This window comes from Haliotis rubra, unplaced genomic scaffold (genome assembly GCF_003918875.1).
Source record: "Haliotis rubra isolate DU_JTF1 unplaced genomic scaffold, ASM391887v1 Scf1995, whole genome shotgun sequence".
Classification (NCBI taxonomy): domain Eukaryota; kingdom Metazoa; phylum Mollusca; class Gastropoda; order Lepetellida; family Haliotidae; genus Haliotis; species Haliotis rubra.
This window is the reverse complement of record NW_025765997.1, coordinates 38420-59265: the sequence shown is the minus strand read 5'-3', so window position 1 is coordinate 59265 and position 20846 is coordinate 38420. Positions and strand designations below refer to the sequence as shown.

The window sequence follows — 20846 nt, the reverse complement described above, 5'->3', positions numbered from 1 at the left end:
ATACTGATGTTACCGCCCAGTGGGTGATACTGATGTTACCGCCCAGTGGGTGTTACTGATGTTACCGGCAAATGGGTGACACTGATGTTACCGCCCAGTGGGTGATACTGATGGTACCGCCCAGTGGATGATACTGATGTTACCGCCAAGTGGGTGATACTGATGTTACTGCCCAGTAGATGATACTGATGTTACCGCCCAATGGGTAATACTGATGTTACCGCCCAGTGGGTGATACTGATGTTACCGCCCAGTGGGTGATACTGATGTTACCGCCCAGTGGGTGTTACTGATGTTACCGGCAAATGGGTGACACTGATGTTACCGCCCAGTGGGTGATACTGATGGTACCGTCCAGTGGGTGATACTGATGTTAGCGCCAAGTGGGTGATACTGATGTTACCGCCCAGTGGGTGATACTGATGTTACCGCCCGGAGGGTGCTACTGATGTTACCGCCATGATGTTACTAGTGGATTATATAGGTGTCTCAACTATTGGATAATATAGTAGTTCCAACCGATAGGATTATATAGGTGTCCCAACTATTGGAGTATATCGGTGTCCCAACTACTGGATTATATAGGTGTCCCAACTACTGGATTATATAGGTGTCCCAACTACTGGATTATATAGATGTCCCAACCCATGAGATGATATAAGTGTTCCAACTAGTGGATTGTAAAGGTGTCTGAACCCATGGGACTGTATAGGTGTCCCAACTAGTTGATTATATTGGTGTCCCAACCCATTGGATTATGTATGTGTCCCAACTATTGGATTATATAGGTGTCCCAACTAGTGGATTGTAAAGGTGTCTGAACCCATGGGACTGTATAGGTGTCCCAACTAGTTGATTATATTGGTGTCCCAACCCATTGGATTATGTATGTGTCCCAACTATTGGATTATATAGGTGTCCCAACTAGTGGATTGTAAAGGTGTCTGAACCCATGGGACTGTATAGGTGTCCCAACTAGTTGATTATATTGGTGTCCCAACCCATTGGATTATGTATGTGTCCCAACTAGTGGATTATATTGGTGTCCCAACTAGTGCATTATATTGGTGTCCCAACCCACTTGATTATGTAGGTGACCTAACTATTGGATTATATAGGAGTACCAACTAGTGGAGTATATAGGTGTCCCAACTAGTGGAGTATATAGGTGTCCCAACTAGTGGAGTATATAGGTGTCCCAACTAGTGGATTATATAGGTGTCCCAACCCATGAGATTATATAGGTTTTCCAACTAGAGTATTATAAATGTTTGCCAACTAGTGAAGTATACAGGTGTCCCAACTATTGGATAATATAGGTGTCCCAACTGGGTGTTACTGATGTAAGTGGAAGAGATTGATAATCCCATATGCACTTTACGCTCCTACCTCACCGTTTCCACATTTGGCCAGTGTCAGACATTGGAACGGCGCGTCTGTCTCGTGGCATTCGAAGCATCGCCTGTCTGAAGAACAGGAATAATTCCAGCAATGACACATATCTCCATGGTTTCATTCAGTGCGCGTTTAATCACCTCGACCCGAGTCCAGGGTAAGTTGTGCGCCATCACGGTATTAACAGCGGAGAGTGATGGTATATTACAAGGCTGATAGGACAGAGATGAAATCTACCACAGGACAGAGATGAGATTCTTCACAGGGCTTACTGGACAGAGATGAGATCTATCACAGGACTGATAAAGCAGAGATGAAATCTATCACATGGTTGACAGGGCAGAGATGAAATCTATCACAGGGCTCTTAAGGCAGAGATATCACAGGACTGATAAAGCAGAGATGAAATCTATCACATGACTTATAGGGCAGAGATGAGATCTATCACAAGGATTACAAGGCAGAGATGAGATCTATCACAAGGATTACAGTTCCGTGATCATATCTATCATAGGACACATAAGGCAGAGATGAATTCTATTACAGTTCAGAGATGAGATTTGTCACAGGACATAAGGCAAAGATGAGATCTGTCACAGGACTCATAAGGCAGAGATGAGATCTATCACAGGGCTTACAGGGCACAGGTGAGATCTATCACAGGATTCATAAGGCAAAGATGAGATCTATCACAGGGCTTACAGGGCAGAGGTGAGATCTACCAAAGGACTCATAAGGCAAAGATGAGATCTATCACAGGGCTCTAAAGGCAGAGATGAGATCTATCATAGGGCAGAGATGAGATCTATCACAGGACCTACAGGGCAGAGGTGAGATCTATCACAGGGCTTACTGGGCAGAGATGGGAGCTGTCACAGGGCAAAGATGAGATCTATCATAGGGCAGAGATGAGATCTATCACAAGATTCATAAGGCAAAGACAGGACTTACAGGGAGGAAATAAGGTCTGTCACAGGACTTACAAGGCAGAGGTGAGATCTATCACAGGATGTACATGGCAGAGGTGAGATCTATCACAGGACTCATGAGGCAAAGATGAGATCTATCACATGACTTACTGGGCAGAGATGATATCTATCATAGGGCAGAGATGAGATCTGTCATAGGGCAGAGATGTAATCTACCATAGGCATAGATGAGATCTGTCACAAGACTGATAAGGCAAAATCAGTTCCATCACAGGATGTACAGGGCTGCGATGAAATCGATCACAGGGGCTCTTAAGGGAGAGATGACATCTGTCACAGGACTTACAGGGCAGACAGGTGAGATCTATCACCGGATTTACAGGGCAGAGATGAGATCTATCACAGTACTTACAGGGCAGAGATGAGATCTATCATAGTACTTACATGGCAGAGATGAGATCTATCACAAGACTTACAGGGCAGACAGGTGAAATCTATCACAGGACTATCTATCACAGATCTATCACAGGGTTTACAGGTCAAAGATGATATCTATCACAGGGTTTACTGGGCAGACAGGTGAAATCTATGACAGGACTTGCAGGGCAAAGATAAGATCTATCACAGGACTTACAGGGATGAGATGAACTCTATCACAGGACTTACATGGCAGACAGGTGAGATCTATCACAGGGTTTACTGGGCAGACAGGTGAGATCTATGACAGGACTTTCAGGGCAGACAGGTGACATCTATCACAGGGTTTAAAGGGCAGACAGGTGAGATCTATTACAGGGTTTACAGGGCAGACAGGTGAGATCCATCACAGGGTTTACGGGGGAGACAGGGGAGATCTATCACAGGACTTACAGGGCAGACAGGTGACATCTATGACAGGACTTACAGGGCAGACAGGTTACATCTATCACAGGGTTTACAGGGGAGACAGGTGAGATCTTTCTCAGGGTTTACAGGGGAGACAGGTGACATCTATCACAGGGTTTACAGGTCAGACAGGTGAGATCTATCACAGGGTTTACAGGGCAGACAGATGAGATCTATCACAGGGTTTACAGGGGAAACAGGTGAGATCTATCACAGGGTTTACAGGGCAGACAGGTGAGATCTATCACAGGGTTTACAGAACAGACAGGACTTACAGGGCAGACAGGTGAGATCTATCACAGGGTTTACAGAGTAGACAGGTGAGATCTATCACAGGACTTACAGGGATGAGATGAAGTCTATCACAGGACTTACAGGGCAGACAGGTGAGATCTATCACACTGTTTACAGGGCAGACAGATGAGATATATCACAGGGTTTACTGGGCAGACAGGTGAGATCAATCACAGTGTTTACAGGGCAGAAAGGTGAGATCTATCACAGGACTTACAGGGCAGACAGGTGAGATCTATCACAGGGTTTACAGGGGAAACAGGTGACATCTATCTCAGGGTTTACAGGGCAGACAGTTTAGATCTATCGCAGGGTTTACAGGGCAGACAGGTGAGATCTATCACAGGGTTTACAGGGGAGACAGCTTACATCTATCACAGGGTTTTACAGGGGAGACAGGTGAGATCTATCACAGGGTTTACAGGGCAGACAGGTTAGATCTATCACAGGGTTTACAGGGCAGACAGGTGAGATCTATCTCAGGGTTTGCAGGGCAGACAGGTAATATCTATCACAGGGTTTACAGGGCAGACAGGTGAGATCTATCACAGGGTTTACAGGGCAGACAGGTAATATCTATCACCGGGTTTACTGGGGAGACAGGTGAGATCTATCACAGGGTTTACAGGGCAGATAGGTTAGATCCATCACAGGGTTTACAGGGTAGACAGGTGAAATCTATGACAGGACTTACAGGGCAGACATGTGAGATTTATAACAGGACTTACAAGGCAAAGATGAGATCTATCACAGAACTTACAGGGATGAGATGAACTCTATCACAGGACTTACAGGGCAGACAGGGGAGATCTATCACAGGGTTTACAGGGCAGACAGGTGAGATCTATCACAGGGTTTACAGGGGAGACAGGTGAGATCTATCACAGGGTTTACAGGGCAGACAGGTGAGATCTATCACAGGGTTTACAGGGCAGACAGGTGAGATCTATCACAGGGTTTACAGGGCAGACAGGTGAGATCTATCACAGGGTTTACAGGGGAGAGAGGTGAGATCTATCACAGGGTTTACAGGGCAGACAGGTGAGATCTATCACAGGGTTTACAAGGGACACAGGTGATATCTATCACAGGACTTACAGGGCAGACAGGTGACATCTATCACAGGGTTTACAGGGCAGACAGGTGAGATCTATCACAGGGTTTACAGAGCAGACAGGTGAGATCTATCACAGGGTTTACAGGGGAGACAGGGAGATCTATCACAGGACTTACAGGGCAGACAGGTGACATCTATCACAGGGTTTACAGGGCAGACAGGTGAGATCTATCACAGGGTTTACAGGGGAGAGGTGAGATCTATCACAGGGTTTACAGGGCAGACAGGTGAGATCTATCACAGGGTTTACAGGGGAGACAGGTGAGATCTATCACAGGGTTTACAGGGGAGACAGGTGAGATCTATCACAGGGTTTACAGGGCAGACAGGTGAGATCTATCATCACAGGGTTTACAGGGCAGACAGGTGAGATCTATCACAGGGTTTACAGGGCAGACAGGTGAGATCTATCACAGGGTTTACAGGGGAGACAGGTGAGATCTATCACAGGGTTTACAGGGCAGACAGGTGAGATCTATCACAGGGTTTACAGGGCAGACAGGTGAGATCTATCACAGGGTTTACAGGGCAGACAGGTGAGATCTATCACAGGGTTTACAGGGCAGACAGGTGAGATCTATCACAGGGCTTTACAGGGCAGACAGGGGAGATCTATCACAGGGTTTACAGGGCAGACAGGTGAGATCTATCACAGGGTTTACAGGGCAGACAGGTGAGATCTATCACAGGGTTTACAGGGCAGACAGGTAAACAGGGTTACAGGGAGACAGGTGAGATCTATCACAGGGTTTACAGGGGAGACAGGTGACATCTATCACAGGACTTACAGGGCAGACAGGTGAGATCTATCACAGGGTTTACAGGGCAGACAGGTGAGATCTATCACAGGGTTTACAGGGGAGAGAGGTGAGATCTATCACAGGGTTACAGGGCAGACAGGTGAGATCTATCACAGGGTTTACAGGGCACACAGGTGAGATCTATCACAGGGTTTTACAGGGCAGACAGGTGAGATCTATCACAGGGTTTACAGGGCAGACAGGTGAGATGTGAGATCTATCACAGGGTTTACAGGGCAGACAGGTGAGATCTATCACAGGGTTTACAGGGCAGACAGGTGAGATCTATCACAGGACTTACAGGGCAGACAGGTGACATCTATCACAGGGTTTACAGGGCAGACAGGTGAGATCTATCACAGGGTTTACAGGGGAGACAGACAGGTGAGATCTATCACAGGGTTTACAGGGGAGACAGGTGAGATCTATCACAGGGTTTACAGGGCAGACAGGTGACATCTATCACAGGGTTTACAGGTCAGACAGGTGAGATCTATCACAGGGTTTACAGGGCAGACAGGTGAGATCTATCACAGGGTTTACAGGGCAGACAGGTGAGATCTATCACAGGGTTTACAGGGCAGACAGGTGAGATCTATCACAGGGTTTACAGGGCAGACAGGTGAGATCTATCACAGGACTTACAGGGCAGACAGGTGAGATCTATCACAGGGTTTACAGGGCAGACAGGTGAGATCTATGACAGGACTTACAGGGCAGACAGGTGAGATCTATCACAGGGTTTACAGGGCAGACAGGTGAGATCTATCACAGGGTTTACAGGGCAGACAGGTGAGATCTATCACAGGGTTTACAGGGCAGGGAGATCTAGACAGGTGAGATCTATCACAGGGTTTTACAGGGCAGACAGGTGAGATCTATCACAGGGTTTACAGGGCAGACAGGTGAGATCTATCACAGGGTTTACAGGGCAGAGACAGGTGAGATCTATCACAGGGTTTACAGGGCAGACAGGTGAGATCTATCACAGGGTTTACAGGGCAGACAGGTGAGATCTATCACAGGGTTTACAGGGCAGACAGGTGAGATCTATCACAGGGCTTACAGGGCAGACAGGTGAGATCTATCACAGGGTTTACAGGGCAGACAGGTGAGATCTATCACAGGGTTTACAGGGCAGACAGGTGAGATCTATCACAGGGTTTACAGGGGAGACAGGTGAGATCTATCACAGGGTTTACAGGGCAGACAGGTGACATCTATCACAGGGTTTACAGGGCAGACAGGTGAGATCTATCACAGGGTTTACAGGGCAGACAGGTGAGATCTATCACAGGGTTTACAGGGCAGACAGGTGAGATCTATCACAGGGTTTACAGGGCAGACAGGTGAGATCTATCACAGGGTTTACAGGGCAGACAGGTGAGATCTATCACAGGGTTTACAGGGCAGACAGGTGAGATCTATCACAGGGTTTACAGGGCAGACAGGTGAGATCTATCACAGGGTTTACAGGGCAGACAGGTGAGATCTATCACAGGGTTTACAGGGCAGACAGGTGAGATCTATCACAGGGTTTACAGGGCAGACAGGTGAGATCTATCACAGGGTTTACAGGGCAGACAGGTGAGATCTATCACAGGGTTTACAGGGCAGACAGGTGAGATCTATCACAGGACTTACAGGGCAGACAGGTGAGATCTATCACAGGGTTTACAGGGCAGACAGGTGAGATCTATCACAGGGTTTACAGGGCAGACAGGTGAGATCTATCACAGGGTTTACAGGGCAGACAGGTGAGATCTATCACAGGGTTTACAGGGCAGACAGGTGAGATCTATCACAGGGTTTACAGGGCAGACAGGTGAGATCTATCACAGGGTTTACAGGGGTGAGATCACAGGGTTTACAGGGCAGACAGGTGAGATCTATCATCACAGGGTTTACAGGGGAGACAGGTGAGATCTATCACAGGGTTTACAGGGCAGACAGGTCACAGGGTCTATCACAGGGTTTACAGGGCAGACAGGTGAGATCTATCACAGGGTTTACAGGGGGCAGACAGGTGAGATCTATCACAGGGTTTACAGGGGAGGTGAGATCTATCACAGGGACAGGTGAGATATCACAGGGTTTACAGGGAGACAGGTGAGATCTATCACAGGGTTTACAGGGCAGACAGGTGAGATCTATCACAGGGTTTACAGGGCAGACAGGTGAGATCTATCACAGGGTTTACAGGGCAGACAGGTGAGATCTATCACAGGGTTTACAGGGCAGACAGGTGAGATCTATCACAGGGTTTACAGGGCAGACAGGTGAGATCTATCACAGGGTTTACAGGGCAGACAGGTGAGATCTATCACAGGGTTTACAGGGCAGACAGGTGAGATCTATCACAGGGACTTACAGGGCAGACAGGTGAGATCTATCACAGGGTTTACAGAGCAGACAGGTGAGATCTATGACAGGACTTACACGGCAGACAGGGGAGATCTATCACAGGGTTTACAGGGCAGACAGGTAATATCTATCACAGGGTTTACAGGGGAGACAGGTGAGATCTATCACAGGGTTTACAGGGCAGACAGGTGAGATCTATCACAGGGTTTACAGGGCAGACAGGTGAGATCTATCACAGGACTTACAGGGCAGACAGGTGAGATCTATCACAGGGTTTACAGGGCAGACAGGTGAGATCTATCACAGGGTTTACAGGGCAGACAGGTGAGATCTATCACAGGGTTTACAGGGCAGACAGGTGAGATCTATCACAGGGTTTACAGGTGAGACAGGTGAGATCTATCACAGGGTTTACAGGGCAGACAGGTGAGATCTATCACAGGGTTTACAGGGCAGACAGGTGAGATCTATCACAGGGTTTACAGGGCAGACAGGTGAGATCTATCACAGGGTTTACAGGGCAGACAGGTGAGATCTATCACAGGGTTTACAGGGCAGACAGGTGAGATCTATCACAGGGTTTACAGGGGAGACAGGTGAGATCTATCACAGGGTTTACAGGGCAGACAGGTGAGATCTATCACAGGGTTTACAGGGCAGACAGGTGAGATCTATCACAGGGTTTACAGGGCAGACAGGTGAGATCTATCACAGGGTTTACAGGGCAGACAGGTGAGATCTATCACAGGGTTTACAGGGCAGACAGGTGAGATCTATCACAGGGTTTACAGGGCAGACAGGTGAGATCTATCACAGGACTTACAGGGCAGCAGACAGGTGAGATCTATCACAGGACTTACAGGGCAGACAGGTGAGATCTATCACAGGGTTTTACAGGGCAGACAGGTAGAGTGAGATCTATCACAGGGTTTACAGGGCAGACAGGTGAGATCTATCACAGGACTTACAGGGCAGACAGGTGAGATCTATCACAGGACTTACAGGGCAGACAGGTGAGATCTATCACAGGACTTACAGGGCAGACAGGTGACATCTATCACAGGGTTTACAGGGCAGACAGGTGAGATCTATCACAGGGTTTACAGGGCAGACAGGTGAGATCTATCACAGGGTTTACAGGGCAGACAGGTGAGATCTATCACAGGGTTTACAGGGCAGACAGGTGAGATCTATCACAGGGTTTACAGGGCAGACAGGTGAGATCTATCACAGGGTTTACAGGGCAGACAGGTGAGATCTATCACAGGGTTTACAGGGCAGACAGGTGAGATCTATCACAGGGTTTACAGGGCAGACAGGTGAGATCTATCACAGGGTTTACAGGGGAGACAGGTGAGATCTATCACAGGGTTTACAGGGGAGACAGGTGAGATCTATCACAGGGTTTACAGGGCAGACAGGTGAGATCTATCACAGGGTTTACAGGGCAGACAGGTGAGATCTATCACAGGGTTTACAGGGCAGACAGGTGAGATCTATCACAGGGTTTACAGGGCAGACAGGTGAGAGATCTATCACAGGGTTTACAGGGCAGACAGGTGAGATCTATCACAGGGTTTACAGGGCAGACAGGTGAGATCTATCACAGGGTTTACAGGGCAGACAGGTGAGATCTATCACAGGGTTTACAGGGCAGACAGGTGAGATCTATCACAGGGTTTACAGGGCAGACAGGTGAGATCTATCACAGGACTTACAGGGCAGACAGGTGAGATCTATCACAGGACTTACAGGGCAGACAGGTGAGATCTATCACAGGGTTTACAGGGCAGACAGGTGAGATCTATCACAGGGTTTACAGGGCAGACAGGTGAGATCTATCACAGGGTTTACAGGGGAGACAGGTGAGATCTATCACAGGGTTTACAGGGCAGACAGGTGAGATCTATCACAGGGTTTACAGGGCAGACAGGTGAGATCTATCACAGGGTTTACAGGGCAGACAGGTGAGATCTATCACAGGGTTTACAGGGGAGACAGGTGAGATCTATCACAGGGTTTACAGGGCAGACAGGTGAGATCTATCACAGGGTTTACAGGGCAGACAGGTGAGATCTATCACAGGGTTTACAGGGCAGACAGGTGAGATCTATCACAGGGTTTACAGGGGAGACAGGTGAGATCTATCACAGGGTTTACAGGGCAGACAGGTGAGATCTATCACAGGGTTTACAGGGCAGACAGGTGAGATCTATCACTGGGTTTACAGGGCAGACAGGGTGACATCTATCACAGGGTTTACAGGGGAGACAGGTGAGATCTATCACAGGGTTTACAGGGCAGACAGGTGAGATCTATCACAGGGTTTACAGGGGGAGACAGGTGAGATCTATCACAGGGTTTACAGGGCAGACAGGTGAGATCTATCACAGGGTTTACAGGGCAGACAGGTGAGATCTATCACAGGGTTTACAGGGCAGACAGGTGAGATCTATCACAGGGTTTACAGGGCAGACAGGTGAGATCTATCACAGGGTTTACAGGGCAGACAGGTGAGATCTATCACAGGGTTTACAGGGCAGACAGGTGAGATCTATCACAGGGTTTACAGGGCAGACAGGTGAGATCTATCACAGGGTTTACAGGGCAGACAGGTGAGATCTATCACAGGGTTTACAGGGGAGAGAGGTGAGATCTATCACAGGGTTTACAGGGCAGACAGGTGAGATCTATCACAGGGTTTACAGGGCAGACAGGTGAGATCTATCACAGGGTTTACAGGGCAGACAGGTGAGATCTATCACAGGGTTTACAGGGCAGACAGACAGGTGAGATCTATCACAGGGTTTACAGGGCAGACAGGTGAGATCTATCACAGGGTTTACAGGGCAGACAGGTGAGATCTATCACAGGGTTTACAGGGCAGACAGGTGAGATCTATCACAGGGTTTACAGGGGACAGGTGAGATCTATCACAGGGTTTACAGGGGAGACAGGTGAGATCTATCACAGGGTTTACAGGGCAGACAGGTGAGATCTATCACAGGGTTTACAGGGCAGACAGGTGAGATCTATCACAGGGTTTACAGGGCAGACAGGTGAGATCTATCACAGGGTTTACAGGGCAGACAGGTGAGATCTATCACAGGGTTTACAGGGCAGACAGGTGAGATCTATCACAGGGTTTACAGGGGAGACAGGTGAGATCTATCACAGGGTTTACAGGGCAGACAGGTGAGATCTATCACAGGGTTTACAGGGCAGACAGGTGAGATCTATCACAGGGTTTACAGGGCAGACAGGTGAGATCTATCACAGGGTTTACAGGGCAGACAGGTGAGATCTATCACAGGACTTACAGGGCAGACAGGTGAGATCTATCACAGGGTTTACAGGGCAGACAGGTGAGATCTATCACAGGGTTTACAGGGGAGACAGGTGAGATCTATCACAGGGTTTACAGGGCAGACAGGTGAGATCTATCACAGGGTTTACAGGGGAGACAGGTGAGATCTATCACAGGACTTACAGGGGAGACAGGTGAGATCTATCACAGGGTTTACAGGGCAGACAGGTGAGATCTATCACAGGGTTTACAGGGCAGACAGGTGAGATCTATCACAGGGTTTACAGGGGAGACAGGTGAGATCTATCACAGGGTTTACAGGGCAGACAGGTGAGATCTATCACAGGGTTTACAGGGCAGACAGGTGAGATCTATCACAGGGTTTACAGGGCAGACAGGTGAGATCTATCACAGGGTTTACAGGGCAGACAGGTGAGATCTATCACAGGGTTTACAGGGCAGACAGGTGAGATCTATCACAGGGTTTACAGGGCAGACAGGTGAGATCTATCACAGGGTTTACAGGGCAGACAGGTGAGATCTATCACAGGGTTTACAGGGCAGACAGGTGAGATCTATCACAGGGTTTACAGGGCAGACAGGTGAGATCTATCACAGGGTTTACAGGGCAGACAGGTGAGATCTATCACAGGGTTTACAGGGCAGACAGGTGAGATCTATCACAGGGTTTACAGGGCAGACAGGTGAGATCTATCACAGGGTTTACAGGGCAGACAGGTGAGATCTATCACAGGACTTACAGGGCAGACAGGTGAGATCTATCACAGGGCTTACAGGGCAGACAGGTGAGATCTATCACAGGACTTACAGGGCAGACAGGTGAGATCTATCACAGGACTTTACAGGGCAGACAGATCTATCATCTATCACAGGGTTTACAGGGGATCTATCACAGGGAGACAGGTGACATCTAGATCATCAGGGTTTACAGGGCAGACAGGTGAGATCTATCACAGGGTTTACAGGGCAGACAGGTGAGATCTATCACAGGGTTTACAGGGGAGACAGGTGAGATCTATCACAGGGTTTACAGGGCAGACAGGTGAGATCTATCACAGGGTTTACAGGGCAGACAGGTGAGATCTATCACAGGGTTTACAGGGCAGACAGGTGAGATCTATCACAGGGTTTACAGGGAGACAGGTGAGATCTATCACAGGGTTTACAGGGCAGACAGGTGAGATCTATCACAGGGTTTACAGGGCAGGGGAGGCAGGTGAGATCTATCACAGGGTTTACAGGGCAGACAGGTGAGATCTATCACAGGGTTTACAGGGCAGACAGGTGAGATCTATCACAGGGTTTACAGGGCAGACAGGTGAGATCTATCACAGGGTTTACAGGGGAGACAGGTGAGATCTATCACAGGGTTTACAGGGCAGACAGGTGAGATCTATCACAGGGTTTACAGGGCAGACAGGTGAGATCTATCACAGGGTTTACAGGGCAGACAGGTGAGATCTATCACAGGGTTTACAGGGGAGACAGGTGAGATCTATCACAGGGTTTACAGGGCAGACAGGTGAGATCTATCACAGGGTTTACAGGGCAGACAGGTGAGATCTATCACAGGGTTTACAGGGCAGACAGGTGAGATCTATCTCAGGGTTTACAGGGCAGACAGGTAATATCTATCACAGGGTTTACAGGGCAGACAGGTGAGATCTATCACAGGGTTTACAGGGCAGACAGGTAATATCTATCACAGGGTTTACAGGGGAGACAGGTGAGATCTATCACAGGGTTTACAGGGCAGACAGGTGAGATCTATCACAGGGTTTACAGGGCAGACAGTTGAAATCTTTGACAGGACTTACAGGGCAGACATGGTGAGATCTATCACAGGACTTTACAGGGCAGACAGGTGAGATCTATCACAGGACTTACAGGGCAGACAGGTGAGATCTATCACAGGACTTACAGGGCAGACAGGTGAGATCTATCACAGGACTTACAGGGCAGACAGGTGAGATCTATCACAGGGTTTACAGGGCAGACAGGTGAGATCTATCACAGGGTTTACAGGGCAGACAGGTGAGATCTATCACAGGGTTTACAGGGGAGACAGGTGAGATCTATCACAGGACTTTACAGGGCAGACAGGTGAGATCTATCACAGGGTTTACAGGGGGGAGACAGGTGAGATCTATCACAGGGTTACAGGGGAGACAGGTGAGATCTATCACAGGGTTTACAGGGCAGACAGGTGAGATCTATCACAGGGTTTACAGGGCAGACAGGTGAGATCTATCACAGGGTTTACAGGGGAGACAGGTGAGATCTATCACAGGGTTTACAGGGCAGACAGGTGAGATCTATCACAGGGTTTACAGGGCAGACAGGTGAGATCTATCACAGGGTTTACAGGGCAGACAGGTGAGATCTATCACAGGGTTTACAGGGCAGACAGGTGAGATCTATCACAGGGTTTACAGGGCAGACAGGTGAGATCTATCACAGGGTTTACAGGGCAGACAGGTGAGATCTATCACAGGGTTTACAGGGCAGACAGGTGAGATCTATCACAGGGTTTACAGGGGAGACAGGTGAGATCTATCACAGGGTTTACAGGGCAGACAGGTGAGATCTATCACAGGGTTTACAGGGCAGACAGGTGAGATCTATCACAGGGTTTACAGGGCAGACAGGTGAGATCTATCACAGGGTTTACAGGGCAGACAGGTGAGATCTATCACAGGGTTTACAGGGCAGACAGGTGAGATCTATCACAGGGTTTACAGGGCAGACAGGTGAGATCTATCACAGGGTTTTACAGGGCAGACAGGTGAGATCTATCACAGGGTTTACAGGGCAGACAGGTGAGATCTATCACAGGGTTTACAGGGCAGACAGGTGAGATCTATCACAGGGTTTACAGGGCAGACAGGTTAGATCTATCACAGGGTTTACAGGGCAGACAGGTGAGATCTATCACAGGGTTTACAGGGCAGACAGGTGAGATCTATCACAGGGTTTACAGGGCAGACAGGTGAGATCTATCACAGGGTTTACAGGGGCAGACAGGTGAGATCTATCACAGGACTTACAGGGCAGACAGGTGAGATCTATCACAGGACTTACAGGGCAGACAGGTGAGATCTATCACAGGGTTTACAGGGCAGACAGGTGAGATCTATCACAGGGTTTACAGGGCAGACAGGTGAGATCTATCACAGGGTTTACAGGGCAGACAGGTGAGATCTATCACAGGGTTTACAGGGCAGACAGGTGAGGATCTATCACAGGGTTTACAGGGCAGACAGGTGAGATCTATCACAGGGTTTACAGGGCAGACAGGTGAGATCTATCACAGGGTTTACAGGGCAGACAGGTGAGATCTATCACAGGGTTTACAGGGCAGACAGGTGAGATCTATCACAGGGTTTACAGGGCAGACAGGTGAGATCTATCACAGGGTTTACAGGGGAGACAGGTGAGATCTATCACAGGGTTTACAGGGCAGACAGGTGAGATCTATCACAGGGTTTACAGGGGGCAGACAGGTGAGATCTATCACAGGGTTTACAGGGCAGACAGGTGAGATCTATCACAGGGTTTACAGGGCAGACAGGTGAGATCTATCACAGGGTTTACAGGGGAGACAGGTGTGAGATCTATCACAGGGTTTACAGGGCAGACAGGTGAGATCTATCACAGGGTTTACAGGGCAGACAGGTGAGATCTATCACAGGGTTTACAGGGCAGACAGGTGAGATCTATCACAGGGTTTACAGGGCAGACAGGTGGTGAGATCTATCACAGGGTTTACAGGGGAGACAGGTGAGATCTATCACAGGGTTTACAGGGCAGACAGGTGAGATCTATCACAGGGTTTACAGGGCAGACAGGTGAGATCTATCACAGGGTTTACAGGGCAGACAGGTGAGATCTATCTATCACAGGGTTTACAGGGGAGACAGGTGAGATCTATCACAGGGTTTACAGGGCAGACAGGTGAGATCTATCACAGGGTTTACAGGGCAGACAGGTGAGATCTATCACAGGGTTTACAGGGCAGACAGGTGAGATCTATCACAGGGTTTACAGGGCAGACAGGTGAGATCTATCACAGGGTTTACAGGGCAGACAGGTGAGATCTATCACAGGGTTTACAGGGCAGACAGGTGAGATCTATCACAGGGTTTACAGGGCAGACAGGTGAGATCTATCACAGGGTTTACAGGGCAGACAGGTGAGATCTATCACAGGGTTTACAGGGCAGACAGGTGAGATCTATCACAGGGTTTACAGGGCAGACAGGTGAGATCTATCACAGGACTTACAGGGCAGACAGGTGAGATCTATCACAGGGTTTACAGGGCAGACAGGTGAGATCTATCACAGGGTTTACAGGGCAGACAGGTGAGATCTATCACAGGGCTTACAGGGCAGACAGGTGAGATCTATCACAGGGTTTACAGGGCAGACAGGTGAGATCTATCACAGGGTTTACAGGGCAGACAGGTGAGATCTATCACAGGATTTACAGGGGAGACAGGGGAGATCTTTCACAGGACTTTTGACAGGGGAGATAGGTGAGATCTATCACAGGGTTTACAGGGCAGACAGGTCACATCTATCACAGGGTTTACAGGGCAGACAGGTAATATCTATCACAGGGTTTACAGGGCAGACAGGTTACATCTATCACAGGACTTACAGGGCAGACAGGTGAGATCTATCACAGGGTTTACAGGGCAGACAGTTTATATCTATCACAGGGTTTACAGGGCAGACAGGTGAGATCTATCACAGGGTTTACAGGGCAGACAGGTGAGATCTATCTCAGGGTTTGCAGGGCAGACAGGTAATATCTATCACAGGGTTTACAGGGCAGACAGGTGAGATCTATCACAGGGTTTACAGGGCAGACATCTAATATCTATCACAGGGTTTACTGGGGAGACAGGTGAGATCTATGTCAGGGTTTACAGGGCAGATAGGTTAGATCTATCACAGGGTTTACAGGGCAGACAGGTGTAGTCTATGACAGGACTTGCAGGGCAGACATGTGAGATCTATCACAGGACTTACAAGGCAAAGATGAGATCTATCACAGAACTTACAGGGATGAGATGAACTCTATCACAGGACTTACAGGGCAGACAGGGGAGATCTATTACAGGACTTACAGGGCAGACAGGTGACATCTATCACAGGGTTTACAGGGCAGACAGGTGAGATCTATCACAGGGTGTACAGGGGAGACAGGTGAGATCTATCACAGGGTTTACAGGGGAGACAGGTGACATTTATCACAGGACTTACAGGGCAGACAGGTGAGATCTATCACAGGGTTTACAGGGGAGACAGGTGAGATCTATCACAGGGTTTACAGGGGAGAGAGGCGAGATCTATCACAGGGTTTACAGGGCAGACAGGTGAGATCTATCACAGGGTTTACAGGGGACACAGGTGAGATCTATCACAGGGTTTAAAGGGCAGACAGATGACATCTATCACAGGGTTTAAAGGGCAGACAGGTGAGATCTATCACAGGGTTTACAGGGGAGACAGGGGAGATCTATCACAGGACTTACAGGGCAGACAGGTGAGATCTATGACAGGACTTACAGGGCAGACAGGTTACATCTATCACAGGGTTTACAGGGCAGACAGGTGAGATCTATCACAGGGTTTACAGGGGACACAGGTGAGATCTATCACAGGGTTTACAGGGCAGACAGGTTACATCTATCACAGGGTTTACAGGGGACACAGGTGAGATCTATCTCAGGGTTTACAGGGGAGACAGGTGAGATCTATCACAGGGTTTACAGGGCAGACAGGTCACATCTATCACAGGGTTTACAGGGCAGACAGGTGAGATCTATCACAGGGTTTACAGGGCAGACAGGTGAGATCTATCACAGGGTTTACAGGGGAGACAGGTGAGATCTATCACAGGGTTTACAGGGCAGACAGGTGAGATCTATCACAGGGTTTACAGGGCAGACAGGTGAGATCTATCACAGGGTTTACAGGGCAGACAAGTGAGATCTATCACAGGACTTACAAGGCAAAGATGAGATCTATCACAGAACTTACAGGGATGAGATGAACTCTATCACAGGACTTACAGGGCAGACAGGTGAGATCTATCACAGGACTTACAGGGCAGACAGGTGAGATCTATCACAGGACTTACAGGGCAGACAGGTGAGATCTATCACAGGGTTTACAGGGCAGACAGGTGAGATCTATCACAGGGTTTACAGGGGAGACAGGTGAGATCTATCACAGGGTTTACAGGGGAGACAGGTGAGATCTATCACAGGACTTTACAGGGCAGACAGGTGAGATCTATCACAGGGTTTACAGGGCAGACAGGTGAGATCTATCACAGGGTTTACAGGGCAGACAGGTGAGATCTATCACAGGGTTTACAGGGGAGACAGGTGAGATCTATCACAGGGTTTACAGGGCAGACAGGTGAGATCTATCACAGGGTTTACAGGGCAGACAGGTGAGATCTATCACAGGGTTTACAGGGCAGACAGGTGAGATCTATCACAGGGTTTACAGGGCAGACAGGTGAGATCTATCACAGGGTTTACAGGGCAGACAGGTGAGATCTATCACAGGGTTTACAGGGCAGACAGGTGACATCTATCACAGGGTTTACAGGGCAGACAGGTGAGATCTATCACAGGGTTTACAGGGCAGACAGGTGAGATCTATCACAGGGTTTACAGGGCAGACAGGTGAGATCTATCACAGGGTTTACACAGGGGAGACAGGTGAGATCTATCACAGGGTTTACAGGGGAGACAGGTGAGATCTATCACAGGGTTTACAGGGCAGACAGGTGAGATCTATCACAGGGTTTACAGGGCAGACAGGTGAGATCTATCACAGGGTTTACAGGGCAGACAGGTGAGATCTATCACAGGGTTTACAGGGCAGACAGGTGAGATCTATCACAGGGTTTACAGGGCAGACAGGTGAGATCTATCACAGGGTTTACAGGGCAGACAGGTGAGATCTATCACAGGGGTTCTATCACAGGGTTTACAGGTGAGATCTATCACAGGGTTTACAGGGCAGACAGGTGAGATCTATCACAGGACTTACAGGGCAGACAGGTGAGATCTATCACAGGGTTTACAGGGCAGACAGGTGAGATCTATCACAGGACTTACAGGGCAGACAGGTGAGATCTATCACAGGACTTTACAGGGCAGACAGGTGAGATCTATCACAGGACTTACAGGGCAGACAGGTGAGATCTATCACAGGGTTTACAGGGCAGACAGGTGAGATCTATCACAGGGTTTACAGGGCAGACAGGTGAGATCTATCACAGGGTTTACAGGGCAGACAGGTGAGATCTATCACAGGGTTTTTACAGGGGAGACAGGTGAGATCTATCACAGGGTTTACAGGGGAGACAGGTGAGATCTATCACAGGGTTTACAGGGCAGACAGGTGAGATCTATCACAGGGTTTACAGGGCAGACAGGTGAGATCTATCACAGGACTTACAGGGCAGACAGGGTGAGATCTATCACAGGGTTTACAGGGCAGACAGGTGAGATCTATCACAGGACTTTACAGGGCAGACAGGTGAGATCTATCACAGGACTTACAGGGCAGACAGGTGAGATCTATCACAGGGTTTACAGGGCAGACAGGTGAGATCTATCACAGGGTTTACAGGGCAGACAGGTGAGATCTATCACAGGGTTTACAGGGCAGACAGGTGAGATCTATCACAGGGAGATCTTACAGGGTTTACAGGGAGAGGTGGTGAGATCTATCACAGGGTTTACAGGGCAGACAGGTGAGATCTATCACAGGGTTTACAGGGCAGACAGGTGAGATCTATCACAGGGTTTACAGGGCAGACAGGTGAGATCTATCACAGGGTTTACAGGGCAGACAGGTGAGATCTATCACAGGGTTTACAGGGCAGACAGGTGAGATCTATCACAGGGTTTACAGGGCAGACAGGTGAGATCTATCACAGGGTTTACAGGGCAGACAGATCTATCTTAGTGAGATCTATCTATCACAGGGTTTACAGGGCAGACAGGTGAGATCTATCACAGGGTTTACAGGGCAGACAGGTGAGATCTATCACAGGGTTTACAGGGCAGACAGGTGAGATCTATCACAGGGTTTACAGGGGAGACAGGTGAGATCTATCACAGGGTTTACAGGGCAGACAGGTGAGATCTATCACAGGGTTTACAGGGCAGACAGGTGAGATCTATCACAGGGTTTACAGGGCAGACAGGTGAGATCTATCACAGGGTTTACAGGGCAGACAGGTGAGATCTATCACAGGGTTTACAGAGCAAAGATGAGATCTAGGGGTTTACAAGGCAGATCTATCAGGGCAGGGTTTACAGGCTAGCAGTTACAAGGATTGTGACAGTTCTTACAAAGTCACAGGGCTTGTAGGGTAGGACAGAACATGTATACATATGGTGGCCTACTCCCGAGTCTGAATCTCATTAATTTTCGAAGTGTCAGACACAAGTTCATTGAGCACGTTCAAGCAGACAGACGTTTCACCGCTGCAGAGGAAGACACTAAACAATTCAACATGCTGTTGATATGTTGTCAGTTATTGACATAATTCTGTAAGTTACATCTCAGAGGTTTACACTTATAGAGAAGGACTGTGGCAGTTCTCACAAGGCCAAGTGATACATCGTGACAGTGTCTGAATGGGTAGGAGAAAACGTAGATGGTGCGTCCGAATCTCTTGTAATATTTCTAACCCTGACCCTCAATACTTTCACGTACTGTTGGAATATACGAGTTTAGGAGTTATGGGTTAATAATATCATTCTGTAAGGGACATAATCATTCATAAATAGACATTGAAACGCCTCATTATAATCGATTTAAAGAACATTCATATGTTAATTAGATGTCGATCAGTGTTTTGTACTTATGACGTTCTGGCGTTTAGACAAGTCCTCTTCATCTGTGCCGCTGATGACGTCACACGCCAGCAAGAGGGTCATCATCTAAATGTCAAAGTGACACAGCCAATCACTGAACAACCAATCGGTGGCCTGGATAACAGTATCTAACATATATTGGATACCAGAAATCTCTGTTTTTCAATCAAAATATCAGATGGATTTACTGCATGTTTGGATCAACTTCCAAAACAATCGACTCTTGTTCGTTTACGCTAAAGGAAAGGTAGAGTTTAAGGTAAGTGATCTTCAACAGTGACAGATTCTCGCGGAACAACTCACCAACAGCTTTAAGTCCGCCATGTTGGTTCGCATCGGGCTGGCACACACCGTTTGAAGGTCGAACTCTTATCGCCCTAAGTCAATGTACGACAAATAGATAGCAGGCTATGGCCACGACTGATAAGAACTGGAATAGCTACTAATACGTTACACCGTTAGTTCTTATCATGGTCAGGTGGAATGCTATGCAAGGGAGCGACTCTCTGCTTCTCAGATGGAGAAATACAGAGAAATGTTCCGAGACTGAAATGTGAGATATGAACGATGATATATGATTTAGGATACGTGCACAACGGTTTAAAGCGAGAAACAATCGCTTTTGTATATTGTGAAATATGTGCGTTTCCGTAAAACGTAAGACTCCTCTCCAGTCTAACGTGAGATACGATCACTCGTGTATAATATCCGACACATGCACTCCAGTATAATGTGAGATAGGGCACTCCAGTATAATGTGAGATAGGGCACTCCAGTATAATGTGAGATAGGACACTACAGTATAATGTGAGATAGGGG

General features: G+C 48.2%; 1 protein-coding gene across 1 annotated transcript in view; it reads right to left on the bottom strand.

Annotated features, from left to right (window-relative positions):
* LOC124275204 overlaps nt 1–20457 on the bottom strand; it is a 29697-nt gene extending 9240 nt beyond the window's left edge. Inside the window, exons 1-3 of the mRNA XM_046710692.1 lie at nt 20331–20457; nt 20015–20093; nt 1390–1466 (exon numbers count right to left, since the gene is read on the bottom strand). Coding sequence (XP_046566648.1) covers nt 1390–1466; nt 20015–20093; nt 20331–20363 — 189 coding nt within the window. The 5' untranslated portion in view covers nt 20364–20457. The remainder of the gene's footprint in view (nt 1–1389; nt 1467–20014; nt 20094–20330) is intronic.
* Between the last annotated feature and the right edge of the window lie 389 nt (nt 20458–20846).